The sequence below is a fragment of the Crocodylus siamensis genome, chromosome 4 (assembly GCF_052110815.1).
Source record: "Crocodylus siamensis isolate JL-2025a chromosome 4, ASM5211081v1, whole genome shotgun sequence".
Classification (NCBI taxonomy): Eukaryota; Metazoa; Chordata; order Crocodylia; family Crocodylidae; genus Crocodylus; species Crocodylus siamensis.
The window spans coordinates 81783132-81800632 of NC_143398.1; the positions used below are offsets into that span (position 1 = coordinate 81783132).

Consider the following 17501-nt stretch of genomic DNA (forward strand, 5'->3'; position numbering starts at 1 on the left):
TATTTTATTTTTTTTTAAGGGCCCGGAGCTGGGGCCAGGCAGGGCAGCCATTGGTGGGGCTGGGAGTACAGGCAGGGGTCAGGGGGCTCATGACAGAGCCCCTCACACAGCATGGGGCAACAGAGGGCAGTGGGGATCACCCTCCCATCTGGAAGCAGGTGGTGACTGGGGACTTCTTTTTTTCAAAGTGCCAGGAGCTGAGAGAGCAGGCAGGGCAGCCATTGAGAGCAGGCAGGGGAAGGGGCCGATTCGCAGATTTGGCTGATTCAGCTGTGGCTAAATTGACTTGGGACGGTGATTTGAATCACTGAATCGAATCACTGTCCCCCAAATCAGTCGAATCTGAAGTGAATACTAGCCACTTCGCACAGCCCTAATAAATACCTCCATTTTGTATACAGCCTCCATTATATAAAAGTTATAACAAGCTTTGGGTAACCTTGTAGAGAGACAGGCTTCCAAGGCTAGATTCCATGTTTTTGCCTATGTAAACAAGAAAGCAGTGGCTAGGTGCTTGAATATAGTCACATAAACAAAGCAACTGAAACCCATTACCATAAGGAACAACATTCATTGCCAAGAGTTGAAACCTAACTGATAACATTTGAGGCCATCCTAGTAAAAACAGTTGTTAAATATTTATCACAAATGCTTCACTTAGCTGAGGAGGAAGTCTTCATGATCAACCTCTTCATTATCACATATCCTACCAGGTTGTTGATAGATGTCATTAATAATTGTATATGTATATATGTGTGTGTGTGTGTGTGTATGAATATATATATACGATAGGCCTGTGTGAAGTGGCTAGTATTCGCTTCAGATTCAGATTCAGCCGATTTGGGCCGAAAGTGATTCAATTTGGTGATTCGAATCACTTGTCCCAAATCGATTCAGCTGCTGCCGAATCAACTGAACCTCTGAATCACACAGGCCCCATTCCCTGCCCACTCTCAATGGCTGCTTTGCCCAGCCCCAGCTCCTAGATCTTTAAAAAAAGCTCCGTACTCACCAGCTGCTGCCAGGCAGGGGGAGTGGTGGTGATCCCTGCTGCCCCTGCTGCCCTGCGCTGCATAGGTGGCTCTGTCATGAGCCCCAACCCTGCACCCGCTCTACCAGCTCCCCATGCCTGCCCTGCCTGGCCCAGCTCCTGACTCTTTAAAAAAAAAAAATTATGCCCCTACTCATTGTCTCCTGACAGGTAGGAGGGTGATCCCCCCTGCTGCTACTGCCCTGAGATGCACAGGGGGCTCTGCCACGAGCCCCCAGATGCCGCAACGGCTGCTGCAGCAGCCAGTAAGTGCAAGGCCTTTTTATTTTTTAAAGAACCAGGAGATAGGCCCAGGCGGGGAAGCCATGAAGGGGCTAGGAGAGTGGGTGGGAGTTGCAGGGTACTCAGAGGGGCTGGGGGAGCAGGCAGGGGATGGGTCCTAGTGAGGGTCCCTTCCCCACACCTTCAGCCCCCACTCCCTACTTACCAGCACGGAGCCCAGGTCCAGCTCCCTGCAGTGGCCAAATCTCTGAAGCTCTTCAAATTTTTTCTGAATCAATTCAAAGAGCTTTGAAACAATTCAGACCCTTTTGATTAGTCTCCTGATTCAGTTCAGATTTGGAGATTTGGCTGCTGAATCATACCAAATCTCCTCTGAGTCGAATCAGCACCTGAAGCTTTGCATAGCCCTAATATATGATTGTACTGAAATCTTTGCACTGAAAGGTACACACTTTCCACTGAAAGGCAGCTGGCAAGACCTTTAATACTATATTACCTGCTCTCCTACAAGAAAAAATGACACGGTCTCCTCTTACCTCTAGCTGACCTGCATATACACTACTTTTTCTTCTTGTCCATTCAGGTCATGCTGGGAAGAATTCTAAAGTTCCACTACATATGTTTATGTGGAACATTTTATTATTTTTTGACATATCTGTAGTTTATAGTCAGAATTTATCCTTTATTTTTCCCTTCAAAACATCCAAATGATAAGCAGGTAATGACTAATCAACAATGACTATGTAAATAAAACTAGCCAATATTTTTCAGCCGACAAAATATTGCATTAAAACATGTAACATCTCAAACATGTTTTGGTATTCTGTAGTGCAAACTGAGGCCCCTGTAGACTTCAAGTATACTTGTTAATGTCTTTGATAATTTTGCTGATTTAGGGCATCCATTAGGGACCTGATTCTGTGGGATGCCACACATCCTTAATACAGATTAACTTGCACTGAAGTTGAGACTTGCTCAACGTTTCATTTCAGGATTGGACAAATTGGGCCAGATATTATGCCACGTACCAGTATTAGGTACATAAGCAGGCATTCATAACCTGCAGTTATCTTAGCCTTAAGACTAAATCATAGAAAGCAGTGAGGAGGTGGACCCAGCTACTTTTTTTTTTTTTCAGGGACTTAAAAGGGTGGACTATGAACATAACCACTGGTTCCCATCCAATAAGTAAAATAGAATCTGGGCCTAGTTTTGAAGAAGATTATGATAATAATCTTGCTCACACTGAAGTCAATGAGAGAACTGGGCCTTCATAAAAATATTACTATCCATATTCATAAGGATGAAAGAAACCAAGATGTTAATGACATTTCATCAAGTTACTGCATGTCTGTAGTAGAAGATACAGGTCTTGCCTTATATATTCAGCCTAATTACAAAGTGAGCAAAAACAGTTTCCAAAAATACAAGAAATATAAATAATTACTCAATACCTTTTATATCTGAAGGTTTTGATATAATTAACTGTTTTCCCCCATTTAATGCTTCATTTTTCTTCCTTCCACCAACTCGGTTCCTCTGTGGCATATAACAATCACCCCCTACAGAATCACAAAATTAGGAATAAAGGAAATAAATGTCACGTCTTTATTAAGATAAAATAGTTTGATATCGTTTTAGTGTGAAGAATGCAAACTACTAACTTCATACTTTTTGTCATACACTTTTTACTAGTTTTAGTGAAATATCTATATATTATATTAAAATTCTAAAAATTAGACGCAAACAGGAAACTTATATGTAATATGTAATATATAAAGCTCAGATAAGTGGAAATTTAAGATACTTTTAACTCATTTCTCAGTTTGACTGGATTTTCATAATTAATTCTCCTGCTACACAAATACTTCTACATAACAGCTTATACAACATTAAAACAGATGCATTTATCACACATTATATGCATAGGGCTCAAAGAAAGAGATTAAGCATATTTATAAAATTCTGTGTAATTCTTATTTTTGCTACTACCAAGTGTTCAAAAAGAATAGGAGATTTCCAATTCTAGATAAATATAAATTGCTTAATGGGTTTAATTAATACTATTGGTATTCATAATACATTGAGTTATCTTATTTACCATATGATTATTAATAATAACAAAATATATGTCAAAGAATTTACCAGTATTTCTATTTTCAAGTCTACAGGGCATGAGAATACTTCATCCTTAATTACTTACCTTTGGCTCCATGGATGCAGACCCCTATGCCTGCAGAAGACCTCACTGAAGAAATCAGTACAGATAAAACAGCTTTTAAGATCTGGACCTATGTGACTGCCAAAAATAAGAGGTGTGTTCACCTTAACTAATGATATTCTCTCAAATATAACTATTTCTGAAAGCATCCTGCACCAGTCTGTTATCTCTTTGTCAAGTCTTTCTGAATAAACTATATGAGTTTCTTTATAGCCAGGGTAAAATGCAGAAATAATCATTTTTTTTCTGAATTAAATAAATAACCAACTCTGTTTCATCACCAAATCAAAAATATTTTGTTTACCCTGTAGCTAAGATAGGTGGGATCCAAATATGAAATACTAATTTTTTTTTATAAAAAGCACTGAAAAAAATACCTTACAGAAAATAAATACAGTGGAAATAAATTTCACTGGAGAATACTTGCAAGCCTTAAGTGCTATTGATATTCATAACCTTTGAGTAATTTTATCTACCATAGGATAGTCAATAATGACAACACATACTTTAAAGTAATTACCTCCATTTTCAAAGGAGCCAAGGTCCGTCCTGGTGTTTCCATTTAATGATACTATTATTTCTCCTTGTCTTTTTATATTGTGAAACTTTGCTGGAACTGAAACACCATCACCTGGGAAGCAATAAAGGAAAAGTATTAGCCAACTTATACTGACTCATTTCATTTGTGACACATAAATGGATATGGGATAGTAAATGAAGTTATGAATAACACTGTACAATTCAGGCTTACACTGATTTTTTGGAAAGAGACACATAAATTAGCATTTTCTTATATAGACTAATGGGGAATTATCAGTAAAACATATATGGATACCAAAAAGACATAACAGAACTAAACCACAGAGTACAAAGCTGAGGCAATACACTTAAATTTTGCTAATTCAGAAAATACGACTTACTGTATTAAAACTTGTGAATTGTCCAGTGGGTATTACACACAGGGTGCATCTACACATCTCCCTACAGTGACATTGTTATTGCACTAGGCTTTAGTACTTCCTTTTGGAAGTAGTAAGAAAGCACAGTGACTGCCCATACTGTGCCATGCACACGGTGCACAGTTAGTTTTAGCCACTACTTCACCATAGCGGCGCGCTAAAACAAGGGAACGCACCACTACAGTGAAGTAGTTGCCGGTCACGTGTAGACTCATGTGATCACTATGTTCCTTGTCATACAGCAACGTAGCACATCGTTATGGTGACATACGGTGACATGTAGATGCACCCACACATACATAGTTTTAGAAGAAATACATAAACTTGCCTTAAGATCAGAAGGAAACATATTATGGAACATGTTAGCCATGATTACCTACTGTAGGATTTCTTGCACTTGGGTCTGTCCCTATTCAGTGAAAGAATACTAGGCTAGATCATACTAAGAGCAAACAATGTTTACTGCACACATATCAAACATATTTATTTGTATTGCCAATGATTAACTGTTTCATTTCACTGTAAGGATTTTAATTACACAGGTGATAGGGGGCATGTCTACATGTGCAATTAATACTGCATAGTAAGCCTTCCTGAGGAGCCAATCTACATGTGCTCCCTGTTTGGAGCAAATCTGCTCTCAACAGAACAGCCCAGGACAGGTCTACTCTAACTCTGCTCTGGTCCCCTGCAGCAGCCAAGAGGACATCCAGCCTCATCCTAGATGTTAGCCTAGGGGATAGCAGAGAGTCTGGTGCTGGTCCCCATATGCACAGGGCCAGGAGAGCTCTGCCATCTTCAGCAGCAGCTTTCTTCTGGCCCTTTGCACATCAGGAGGGGTCATCTGTAGCACTCTCCTGGCCACCTGCACATGGGGACAAGCCCCATACCTAGTAGGGCTTCTGTGTACAACTGGCACCAGGATTTCTCTGAGCAGCCCAGAGATGGCTGAGAACTGTCCCTTCTGGGACAACTCCCACTCAGCTCCAGACTGCACAAGGATTCCCCCTTATAGTGTTGGGGCTGACCGGACACAAATTTATTCCCAGTCAGTGTCTACATGTGCATATTTACTAACTGTATTTACAGGTAGTAGCTAAGTATGCAGAGAACAATTTACTGTACAGTAAATGTCAGCACATGTAGACAGTGACACTTTCCCATGCAGCAGATTAGTCTACCGTGCAGTAAAGCATCTCATGTAGACACACTCAGGGTCTCTCTACTCAGCACTGGTTAGGCCTTATCTGGAGTATTGTGTGTAGTTCTGGAATCCACATTTTAAAAAGGATGAGGAGATAATCCAGAGGTGGTCCATAAAGATGATAAAGAGCTTGGATAACAATCTTCAAATACCTGAAGGGCTGCTATAAAAGAGAGAGAGAACACCTTTTCCCTCTTGCAGCAGAGAGTAGTTGGACAGGGACCAATGACTTGAAGTTGCAGTAAAGTAGGTTTAGACTGAATATCAAGAAAAAAACCTTCTTAACTGTCAGAACAGTGAGTCAGTGGAACTAATGCCTAGAGAAGTTGTGGATTCTCCATCACTGAATGCGTTTATGAAGAGGTTGAACAGCCATTAGCTGGGGATGATACAGGCTTAGCTATGCCTATTTTCTATTCTGGGTACTGCCTATGCTTCTGGGCTTTGCTAGTTGTTCCATGGGGCTCGGAGGGAATTCTGCCCCCTTTCCCCCCCATCTCTGCTACATGCATCAGGGGTTTTTTTAAGCTTTCCTCACAGGCATTGAGTGTTGGCTGCAGCCAAGGCTAGGATTTTGACAGGGGTATGCCAGTGCTCCTGCTGGGACTACAAGGCAGAGGTTCCTGCCTGCAGGGTCTTGGTCCTCTGCTCAGGGTCAAACCAATCACCATATCTGGGGGTCAGGAAAGATTGTGGGGGTTTTTGCCTTCATCTGTAGCAGTGGATGTGACCCTCTACCTGGGATCTCTTGATCATATATTAACAACCTTTTACAAAAGAAGGACATCCCCCTGCTTTACCTGTGGTAGGTTAAGGTGTTACATCTTGTGTCAGGGTTGACAGTAGTTTTACTCAATTACATTATGGATATGCATAGGATAGTTTGGATAGGAATGATCCTGCAACAGGGAGGGGATTGGACTAGATGAGCTATGGAAGTCCCTTCCAGCTCTACTTCTCTATGATACTAATTAAAGAACTACTACTTGCAGTAAATCTGCCAGTTTGTGTAGATATTGTCCAAATTTAGACCTAGAGAATGCTCCAGTGTTCTCTAAAATCTGGTGTTCATGTTCCACAGAAACATTGCTGTTCTTTGTATTGCATCTATTTTGCTAGCTAAGGTATATAGCCCAGCAGTACTGTCATATTTATGATGATGTCATATCATAATTATGACTCCAAGATGAACACGGGTCGGCAGTGTGGGGAGGCAGTCAGGAAGGCCAACCATACCTTGTCATGCATCCACAGATGCATCTCAAGCAAAGAAGTGATCCTCCCCCTCTATGCGGCACTGCTCAGGCCGCAGCTGAAGTACTGCATCCAGTTCTGGGTGCTGTACTTCAAGAGGGATGTGGACAGCATCGAGAGGGTCCAGAGGAGGGCCACTTGCATGATCAGGGATCTAGTGGCCTGTTATAAATTAATCAGGGGGGATCAGCAGGCATTGGGGGAATCACTATTCCCCTGTGCACTGCCAGGAGTGACCAGGAATAACGGTCATAAACTGGCAGAGGGCAGGTTTAGGCTAGATATCAGGAAGCGCTACTTCACGGTCAGGGCGACTAGGATCTGGAACCAGGTTCCCAGAGAAGTGGTGCTGGCTCCTACCCTGGGGGTTTTTAAGAGGAGGTTGGATGAACATCTTGCTGGGGTCGTTTAACCCCAGTACTCTTTCCTGCCATGGCGGGGGATCGGACTAGATGATCTACTCAGATCCCTTCCGACCCTAGAAACTATGAAACTATATTATTTGAACATTATGTCATTCTCTTCCTCACATTTATCTCTGTGTAAATGTCCTCTAATCTTCTCCTATGGGTCCCTTTTTTCATTCTTATTAGTCATTTGACTGATTTTTACTGTAATTAAAGTACCTAAAGTATATCTTTTCATTTTATATCTTACATCATATGAAGAACATAAACTTATCAAGGACTTTAACTCTTGTGAAATGTTATCACAAATGGACTATAGGAAAGAACAGCTGCTTTGAACTGTAAGTAGGTAGTAACTTCATATGAATGATGGTTATTAATTTAATCCTCTCTGAGACAGATTAAAAACACAAACTGGTTTCAAAATGGCTGACCCCAGTCTAAGATTTGCCCCACTGCCACCGAAAGGCAAATGTGTGTTATGTTCGCTACTGATCTAAACTATGCTGCTGACAGAAAACCACATAACTTGGATTAATTCTACCTCAGGCTTTTTGAATGTCTGTACTTAGCCTTGGGGACAAACCAGGGCATGAATCTCAACACAGTGTATGTAGGGATATTAGTTTCAGGTCTACTTAGCTGGTGTGACTTCAATCCACAATACTGTAGTCCAGGGATGCTCAATCTTTTTGCCCAGTGAGCAAGATGACTGGTGTGGGGCAGCTCTGCCAGTTGGATCCGACTCCATACACCAGAACTAGGCCCCACTGCTTCAGCCAGTGCCATGCACCAGGATTGGGTCTCAGGCTGCTTTCAACTGGCCCTGAGTACCTTGATCCGGTAATGCACAACCTTGGCCCAGCCTCACATACCAGGACAGGCCCCATGCCACTCTGGACACCCACAATTGGCTCTGATCCTGCATGTCCCATCCTGCATGCAGGACCATGCTATCCAGTGTAGACTCACCATGGGTCCAGAAATCCAGCATTAGCTACCACTGCTACTCTGCCACAAAATTTTTAGACCTAAAGGGAGCCCTGCTGGCCAGATTACATGGCCCCAAGTATTGCATATGACCTTCAGGCTGGGGGTTGAGCACCATTACTACAGTCAGTGGAGAAGGTCCATTCTACACCAACAGTTTATGTGCAGTCAAATTCCATTACATTCTCAAATGGTAATGCGAGTATTTCTATTAATTTCATTATGGATAATAATGCTTTTGGAAATGTTCAAAAACTAAATGTCAGACAATCTAGTAGCAAGAAAAGTAAAATCTTTATCTTTGATGTTAAAATCATCACAAGTCAAGTACTTGCCTTCGTGTAAATCTCTGCCAGTTTCGATAGGCTTCAAGAGCTCAATCTGCAGTGCTGAAGACATAATTTTTACTGAGTAGTTTTCCTGAGGTGTCTGAATTCTGTAATACTCTCCTAATCATGTATACCCCAGAAGAAAGAAAAAAAATCTTTACTATAGTGATTAAATAAATATTTTAGGAGACTTAATAAATTAGATATTTACCAGATTTATAACATATTTCCCTTATTGCTCTTTCTTCCTCAATGTCTGCAGGAGTCTTTATCAATAAATTAGAGATACCTGTAGAAAACATTTTGAATAGTTAAGGTCTTCCTATTTAAATGTTATAAACAATTTCATTACAGAGAAGTGGTCACTTTTTTTCTTTCTGTTATAGGTTTATCCCAACCCTCTGACTTTTGGATTTCAGACAGAAAAGATACTTCTTAATGCTAGATATTTTCAGCAATACAGTCTTAATAATGATGCATGTCAAAAGGCTGATGACTATTATGATGATAATGCCAGATTTTCACTTTTGATGATGGTTAAATTAAAATCATTTAAAAGGCTTTCTTGAAATCCTCAGTCTTCAAAAGAAATGTACTCACATATAAGGGAAAGGATCTTGTGTTTACAAGATTTTGAATAACCTGCTATTGAGTTGTTTGGCGATGCCCTAAGTATACTCAGTAAATCTATGATCATTTGTTTGCAAGAGATCTGGCTAGTGGCCTTGGCTACAGAGGAAATGTTCTCAGGCTTAATTCATAGAATTATAAACGAGGGTTAGAAGGGACCTTAGGAGGTCCAAAACCCTGCTCAAGGCAGGATCAATCCTATCTAAGCCATATTTTACATGAGCTCATTTTAAGCTGATTTAATTAAACCAGTTAAAAACCCTACACATACAATTTAAGAATGACTTTTTTGATAGCTGACCTGAAATAAGATGGTCTATGTAGGGATCTCAATTGACATAAATGAAATTGTTTAAAAACATTTAAAATTAAATTATCGTTTGTAGATGCACTCTAAAGCTGCGTCCACACGAGCAGGGGTCTGTGTTTGCAGCAGCTCAAACAGTAGCAGCACAAATTGCTTCCATTACTTTGTCCTGTGGTGCACACCCGTGCTCACACAGTTTGCAGTGGGACACACTGCCCCGCTGCTTCACATGCTGCAGGAGGGGCTGGCTGGGGTACAGGACACTGGGGAATCTTGGTAGCAAATTTTGCCCCCATGCTGCAAATTAGCAGTGTGGGGCATGGTTTAACATGCAACATGCACAGTTTGAGGCATGACAAAGAGATTTGTGGCACCACAAACCACACATGCCTGCATGACTGGATCCAGCCTAAGTCTATGACTCTGCCTCAAGACTGGGTAGCTACATGCAGTCTGCATTGTAATGCAAACAGCCATTTCAAAAGGGAAAGAACACACTAACAGAGTAACTTCCATGGCCAGTGTAGCCCAGGGAGTTTGTACAGCTCCCATTGGAGAGAAAACATGGGAATGTTCTGACCTGCTACAGATATGTCCCTGCTAAATGAGTAATCTCCCAACATATCTCTTAGCATCATAGTATCTGATCAAGCAAGCTGTCACTTACGAAAGCTCATGCCTGTCTGAACCATTTAGTCTCTAAGGTTGTGTCCAGATGAGCGCTCCCATGCATTTCTCTGGGGACAACTAGCAGCAGCATAGAGTTGTGCTACTGCTAGCTTTCCTGGGGGAATGCTCTTGCGTGTGCGCTCCGGTATGTGCCAAATTGACCTAGGTGGGGTAGGAGAAGCTAGGGCTAGCACCTGGGCTGGTCCCAGAAGCCTTACCTAGGGACCTACTGAGGCTACAGTAGTGGCAATCCAAGCACACGGAGCCTGGCTGGCCGCCAGAGTATGGCACTGGCTGGCCAGGCTCCAGTTTTAGTTTTACATAAAATAAAAATTATATTTACAGTTTTCTTCTTGTTCCTCCTCCTCTTCCTCCTCAAGGCTGATGTTTATGATGAGTGGAGGGTGAATGGGTCTTAAAGTGCTTTCTTGACCTTTCAGGGGTTCTTGGCTAAGGACAGGATGCAGGGTACTTTCCTGAAAATCTTGTGTGTGTGTGACATCTATAAGAAAGAACATGACGTTCAGTTTGCTAATAAGGCAATAGAGAACCTGTTTTTCAATATTTGATTATACTTCTGAATCATAATTCTCTGTTACTTTGTTACAAAGAAGGAAATGGCCAAATTTTAGTGTCTTGAGCAAGGCATTGACAAAGTTGATTCTTCCCAGCAAAGAAACACATGAAGAAACCGTGACTCAGAGGGCATGTCTACATGTGTGCATTTATAGCACAGTAACCGAAATTATGCACAGTACAGGCATGCATCTACACGTGCATGCCCATACTGTACAGTAAATATGGTGACTTATGCCAGCTTGAGTGTAATTTGATACCTGCATCATGCAGGTATCAAATATATGCCCAATTAGTTACTGCGCAGTAATGCATGTGTAGATGAGATGTCTTACTGTGCAGTAACACTGTGTGTGGACTGATTTGGTATTAACTTTAGTCCCAAGTCATTCCATGTGCAGTGTTAATGTGCTTTACTTCCTGCATGTGTAGACGCTGGCCTATTCCCACTTATTGCACAGTAATTTACTGTAAAGTAAATTTAAGCTGGTGTAAATGCACGTGTATACACACCCAGAGAGGCATAATGCCTACATGTAATAGTTACAATGAACTGGTAACTATTTTAAGACAAAATGTAATTGTTATAACAGATAAATGCTGTTTTAATATGTGCAATATTATTATGGAGAACATGGATTTATTTTTTTTTCCAATTTGCATTTTCTACAAGCATTTTAGAAATTTATCAGAAATAGCAGCGAGTGAAACTTTTTAATAAAACCCTCAAAGAGTCGACAATTCCTTCTACTATGTTTGTTAGCAAGCAGTAAATGCTGAAGATAAAGAATGGCTGTTTTATCGTTCTCAGTCAAATATGATTTATAAAGCAGAAACATTTTGAAGTTTGTAATATGTAATGGCTTGTTCTCCCAGACAAAAAGAGTAACTGTACATGAAGAGAGCCTGTAAAGATTTACTCCACCAGTGAATAAGACTCAATTTAATGTCTCTATATACGTTTAGCTGTAAGTCATGTGTTAATTCTTCAATATTTCTTCCAGTTGGCCTTGTGAAAAAGTAGCAAATATACAAATGTTCTTTTGAAAACAGAGCTTTCTCTGTTAATATTGCCTTAGGTTATCTGGTGTACTACAAAATGTTTGACCTGAATGTGCATCATGATGGCAGTTGCAAGACACAGGACCCAGAAAACCCAGTTCTATGAAACAGATGGCTTTGATGAAATATGAATGCTCCTTTAATAAGGATTTTCTCTGAAACAGCAAAGACTCCTATACCAGGCTGCATTTTCTCGTACAGTTATGGTAGGAAATGGAAGCATTTTGCCAAAATCAAATGCCTAGTTTCAAAACTGACAGTTCAGTCATTATGGGAAATATGCCACAATATAGGACATTTCAATGTTATAGCAATGATGAGCGGTGCCATTATTAAGATAATGTTGTTAAAGAAATTAATGTACAAAAAGCTAAACTACTTTCTAAAAGTCTTAAATTTAGACAAGACAAATATAAACTAAAGATTCATGACATGTACATTGTTTAAAGACCACATACAATTCAGTATTGACTACAGCATGAGTCCTATATTTTTAGAATCCATACAGATCCAAATGTTGACATCAGTCACAAAGGTCTGCAGTACATTATTAAATCCTGTGGAATCACTTCCCTCTTAGACTGTGTACATGCATTCAAATAATCTGAGAAAATTCTCCCACGTTTGTCTTCCTGGTAGAGAAACATACCTGGACCTCTGTCTACAAACATTCAAATACTGAGGCCCTGAAGAGCAGAGAACCTGCAGTGCTGCCACTGTGCAGCCAACCCTGCGCACACATCTCAGGCATGCTCTGCAAGCTTCCTTAGTCTGTAAAGTGACAGACTGCATCTGTGCATAGGGCAGCCCAGATTGGCTGACCCAGGCTGCCCAGTCAGCTTGCTTCCCTGTGGTAAAATGTGGAGATTGTGAAGGGGGAGTGTTTTGCTCTCTGCTGGAGTAGCAGAGTCCACAGAGTCTCTCTGGGGACAGGGGAAAGGGGGAGAAGCTAGAGGACTATGTTCTCCTCTGAGAGAGGTCATGGAATATATAGACATTTGCTCTCCCAGGGAATGATTTAACTCTGGTTGTTCCCAGGTTATTTTTCTCCTGGAGTGGCCATTTTTAGCGTGAGAGAAAAAGCCTGAACTTCTATACACTTGTGTTTTCTCCTGGAAGAGCAGTGACTCTCCCAGGAGAAACTGAATTAAGGCCTGTCTGAAGCCTTAATTCTTTACCTTATAAATAAAGTCATAGTTTTGGTTTAAAGAAACACAAGAAAACAAAAAGTTCTACCATTATTAATCTCTTTTTTATAAGTAATTTGAGACTGACTAACCTATATAGTTTTATTTTAAGCAGCTAAAACTCAGCAGCTAGACCAATACTTAAGCCCCTTGTTTAACTAGAGTCCAGAGTGAGGGGAAGTTGGCTAGGGAGTTTGCTTGAAAACTCTCATTCCTTCACTGTAAGCCTGCTGAGAGGAATGAGATTTGCAGGAATAATGAACCCTTCAGAATCAAGGAACAGCTAATGGGCCAGCTACAGAGGCATTTGCTAAGGAAGGTCTGCTTGGAAAGAGTGACAGACAGCAAATTAGAAGACCCAGGGAGATGGCTGGAGGATGTTGCAGTCCCAGAGCCACTACCACTTCTAGCTCTTCCTCTGCTTGCACCTGTGAGGTGTCTGTCCAGGCAGAACCACATACCATTGAGGCTTCTACCCAGGTCTTGGTTTGGTGCTGTGCAGACTGAAGCTTTCAGGTTCCTTCCAATGTCAGCCAGGTGGGGGAGTGCCTGAGATGTGAGTGGTGCCTTCTGGTGGTGTCTCTCAGGGAGAAGGCAAGAGAGCCAAAGGTGGTAGCAAGGCTCTGAAACATCCTCCACCATAAGGACTTACTTCATCAATTCCATGCTGGAGAAAACCTCAAGGATTGTGGAGGAAGGACTGCTTAGAGGTAGTGCTAGAAAAGGAAGACAGTATGGACTCCCTGGAAGCTTGTGACCTCTGGCACCTAGAAGAAGTCATCATCCCCACCTGCAATGGTTTGCCTGAAGAGCAGATATGGAGTGCTAGCAACAGAGAAAGGAGGACTGCATTTCATTGGTGGAAGAGGCCAGGCCAGAAATCACCAAGGTAGGGAGGATTGGGACCACCGCCAAGAAGAGGAAGTGACAGGTGGTAGTGGTTGGAGACTACCTTCTGTAGGGAATGAAAAGATCCATCTGCCAGCCTGACCTGGGAGGTCTGCTGCTTGCCTGGAACTCAGATCTGAGATGTCATGAAAGGTTTACCAAGATGTATCCAACTCTCTGACTACTACTCCATTCTGTCCATCCATGTGGGCACCAACAATACTGCCAGGGTTCACCCTGAGCAGATCAAAAGTGACTACAGGGCTTCGGGGTGTTCTGCTCGATCCTTCTGGTCAAGGAGAAGGGCCCAGGCAGGGGCATATACATCCTGCAGATCAATACATGGCTGCATAGGTAGTGTCGGCAGCTGGGTTTTGGCTTTTTGACCATGGGATGTTGTTCCAAGGAGAAGGATTGCTAGGAAGAGATAGGATCCACCTGACAAAGAGAGCAAAGAACATCTTCATAAACAAGCTAGCTAAACTACTGAGGAGGGCCTTCAATTAGGTGCGCCAGGGCATGGAGACCAAAGCCCTGAGGTTAGTGGGGAAAAGAGTGACCCAGAGGAAGCACAAGGAGGAAGGAGCAATGGGGGAGGCCTCTTCACTCATCCTAAGAAGGCAGGGCAATTCGCTAGTTACCTCACGTGTCTGTACATGAATGCACAGAGTCTGAGAAACAAGCAGGAAGAACTGAAAGTCCTAACTATGACATGATTGGACTAATAGAAACTTGGTCAAATTGCTCACATGACTGGAGTATTGTCATGAGTGGGTACAAAATGTTCAGGAAGGACAGGCAGGAGAGAAGAGGATGAGATGTTGCACTGGAAGTAACGTTCTGAAATTTTTGTATACATTTTTTGAAGGTTTTGTATGATTGCTCAAAGCTCCAGTATGAAACCTATGAAGTAGACTATGAAAATAGGCTTGTTGAAAGTCTCTAGTTAAAGGTCAGGGAAGAAAGTAACAAGGGTGAAGTCATGGTGGATGTCTGCTATAGATCACCAGACCACATGAATGAAGTAGAGGAGGCTTTCTTTAGACAACTAGTAGAAGTTTACCAATCACAGGCCTTGGTTTTAATGAGGGACCTCAATCACTCTGACATATGCTGGGAGGACAATACAACAGTGCACAGGCAATCCAGGAAATGTTTGGACAGTGTCGGGGACAACTTCCTGGTGCAAGTGTTGGAGAGACCAACTAGGGGTAGTGCTTTTCTTGACTGTGCTCACAAACAGAGAAGAATTGGTGGGGATGTAGAACTGGATGGCAATTTGGGCAGCAGTGATATGATTGACAAAAGGATCTGACAAAAGGAAGAAGGGAGAGCAACAGAGTAAGGACTCTGAACTTAAAAAAGCAGACTTTGACTCATTCAGGGAACTGTTGGGCAGGATCCTCTGGGAGATGAGTCAAAGTGGGAAAGGAGTCTAGGAGAGCTGGTTGTGTTTTAAAGAAACGTTACTGAGAGAGCAGGAACAAGTCATCCCAATGTGCAGGAAGAATAGCGAATAGAGCAGGTGACCAGCTTGGTTTAACAGGGAAATCTTCAGTGAGCTTAAACACAAAAAGAAGCGTATAAGTGGAAGCTTGGACAGATGACTAAGAAGGAGTATAAAAATAGTGCTTAAGCATGCAGGGATGAAATCAGAAAGGCCAAAACACAATTGGACTTGCAGCTAGCAAGGAATGTGAAGGGTAACAAGAAGGTTTTCTACAAGTATGTAGCAACAAGAAAAAGGTCAGAGAAAGTGTGGTTCCCTTACTGAATGGGGGAGGCAACCTAGTGACAGAAGAGGAGGAAAATGTGGGAGGCACAATTCCTTTTTTTAACTCAGTTTTCACAGGCAAGGTCACAGCCCCCAGACTACTGCACCAGGCAGCACAGTTTGGTGAGAAGGTGAGCAGCCATCAGTGATGAAAGAACAGATTAGGGACTATTTGGAAAAGCGGGATGTATACAAGTCCATGGAGCCAGATGCGTTACATCCAAGGGTGCTGAGGGAGTTGGCTGATGTGACTGCAGAGCTGCTGGTCATTATCTTTGAAAACTTGTGGTAATCAGGGAAGATTTCAGATAATTGGGAAAGGGCAAATATACTGTCCATCTTTAAGAAATGGAAAAAGGAGGATCCAAAGAATTACAGACTAGTCAGCCTCCCCTCAGTTCCTAAGAAAAACATGGAGCAGGTCCTCAAGGAACCTATTTCTAAGCACTTGCAGGAGAAGAAGTGATCAGCATGGATTCACTAAGGGCAAGTCATACCTGACCAAACTGATTGTCTTTTATGATGAGATGACTGGCTCTGTGGATGTGGGGAAAACAGTGAACATGTATACATTGACTTTAGCAAGGCTTTTGGTACAGTCTCCCACATCATTTTTGCAAGCAAGCTAAGGAAGTATGGGTTGGATGAATGGACTGTAAGGTGGACAGAAAGCTGGCTGGATCATTGGGTTCAACAGATAATGATCAATGGCTCAATGTCTAGTTGACAACTGGTATCAAGTGGAATACCCCAGGGGTTGGTCCTCGGGCCAGTTTGGTTCAATATTTTCATCAATGACCTAGAAGATGGCACGGAGTTCACCCTCAGAAAATATGCGAATGACACCAAGCTGGGCGGAAGAGTAGATATGCTGGAGGGGAGGGCTAGGATTCAGAGAAACCTCAACAGATTGGAGGATTGGGCCAAAAGAAATATCCTGAGGTTCAACAAGAACAAGTGAAAAGTCCTGCATTTAGGACAGAATAATCCGATACACCGTTACAGGCTTAGGACCAACTGGCTAAGCAGCAGCTCTGTAGAAAAGGACCCGTGGGTTGCAGTGGACCATAAGATGGATGAGAGTCAGCAGTGTCTTTGTTGCCAAGAAGGCTAACAACAGCTGTAGGGGTGTTGCCAGAATATGAAGGGAAGTAATAATTCTGCTCTCTTCTGTACTGTTAAGGGCACACCTGGAATACTATATCCAGTTTTGGGCCCCCCACTACAGAAATGATGTGGACAAGCTGGAGAGAGCCCAGCAGAGGGCAATGAAAATGGTGAGGGGGCTAGGACACATGGCTTCTGAGGAGAGGCTGAGGGAACTGGGTTTATTTAGTATGCAGAAGAGAAGACTGGGGGGAGCAGGGGTGCAGATTTGATAGCAGCATTTAACTACCTTAAGCATGATTCCAAAGAGGATGAAGCTAAACTGTTCTCAGTGGTGGCAGATGACAGCCACAAGGAACAATGGTCTCAAGTTGCAGCAAGGGAAGTTTATTCAGGTTGGATATTAAGAAAAACTCTCTCACTTGGGGGATGCTGAAGTAATGAAATGGGTTATCTAGAAAGGCAGTAGAATCTCCATCCTTGGTGGTTTTTAAGGCCTGGCTCAACAAAGCCCTGGCTGGAATGATCTAGCTTGGGGTTGGTCCTGCTTTGAGCAAGGGGTTGGACTAGATAACCTCCTGCAGCTGCTTTCAACCCCAATTGTTTATGATTCCACAATACAATCTAATCTGTAAAAAACAACTTTGTATTCTTTGGGAATATC

The 17501-nt window shown here is 42.1% G+C and overlaps 1 protein-coding gene across 2 annotated transcripts in view; it reads right to left on the reverse strand.

Annotated features, from left to right (window-relative positions):
- The window catches only part of ZC3H11D (zinc finger CCCH-type containing 11D), a 42706-nt gene that overhangs the window by 15785 nt on the left and 9420 nt on the right, over nt 1–17501 (reverse strand). Inside the window, exons 4-8 of one of the 2 annotated variants that reach the window (XM_090041020.1) lie at nt 10587–10745; nt 8849–8926; nt 8644–8757; nt 4015–4125; nt 2728–2835 (exon numbers count right to left, since the gene is read on the reverse strand). In XM_090041020.1, the coding sequence (XP_089897146.1) occupies nt 2728–2835; nt 4015–4125; nt 8644–8757; nt 8849–8926; nt 10587–10745 (570 nt within the window). The remainder of the gene's footprint in view (nt 1–2727; nt 2836–4014; nt 4126–8643; nt 8758–8848; nt 8927–10586; nt 10746–17501) is intronic. The other variant, XM_090041019.1, reaches the window with a different exon arrangement.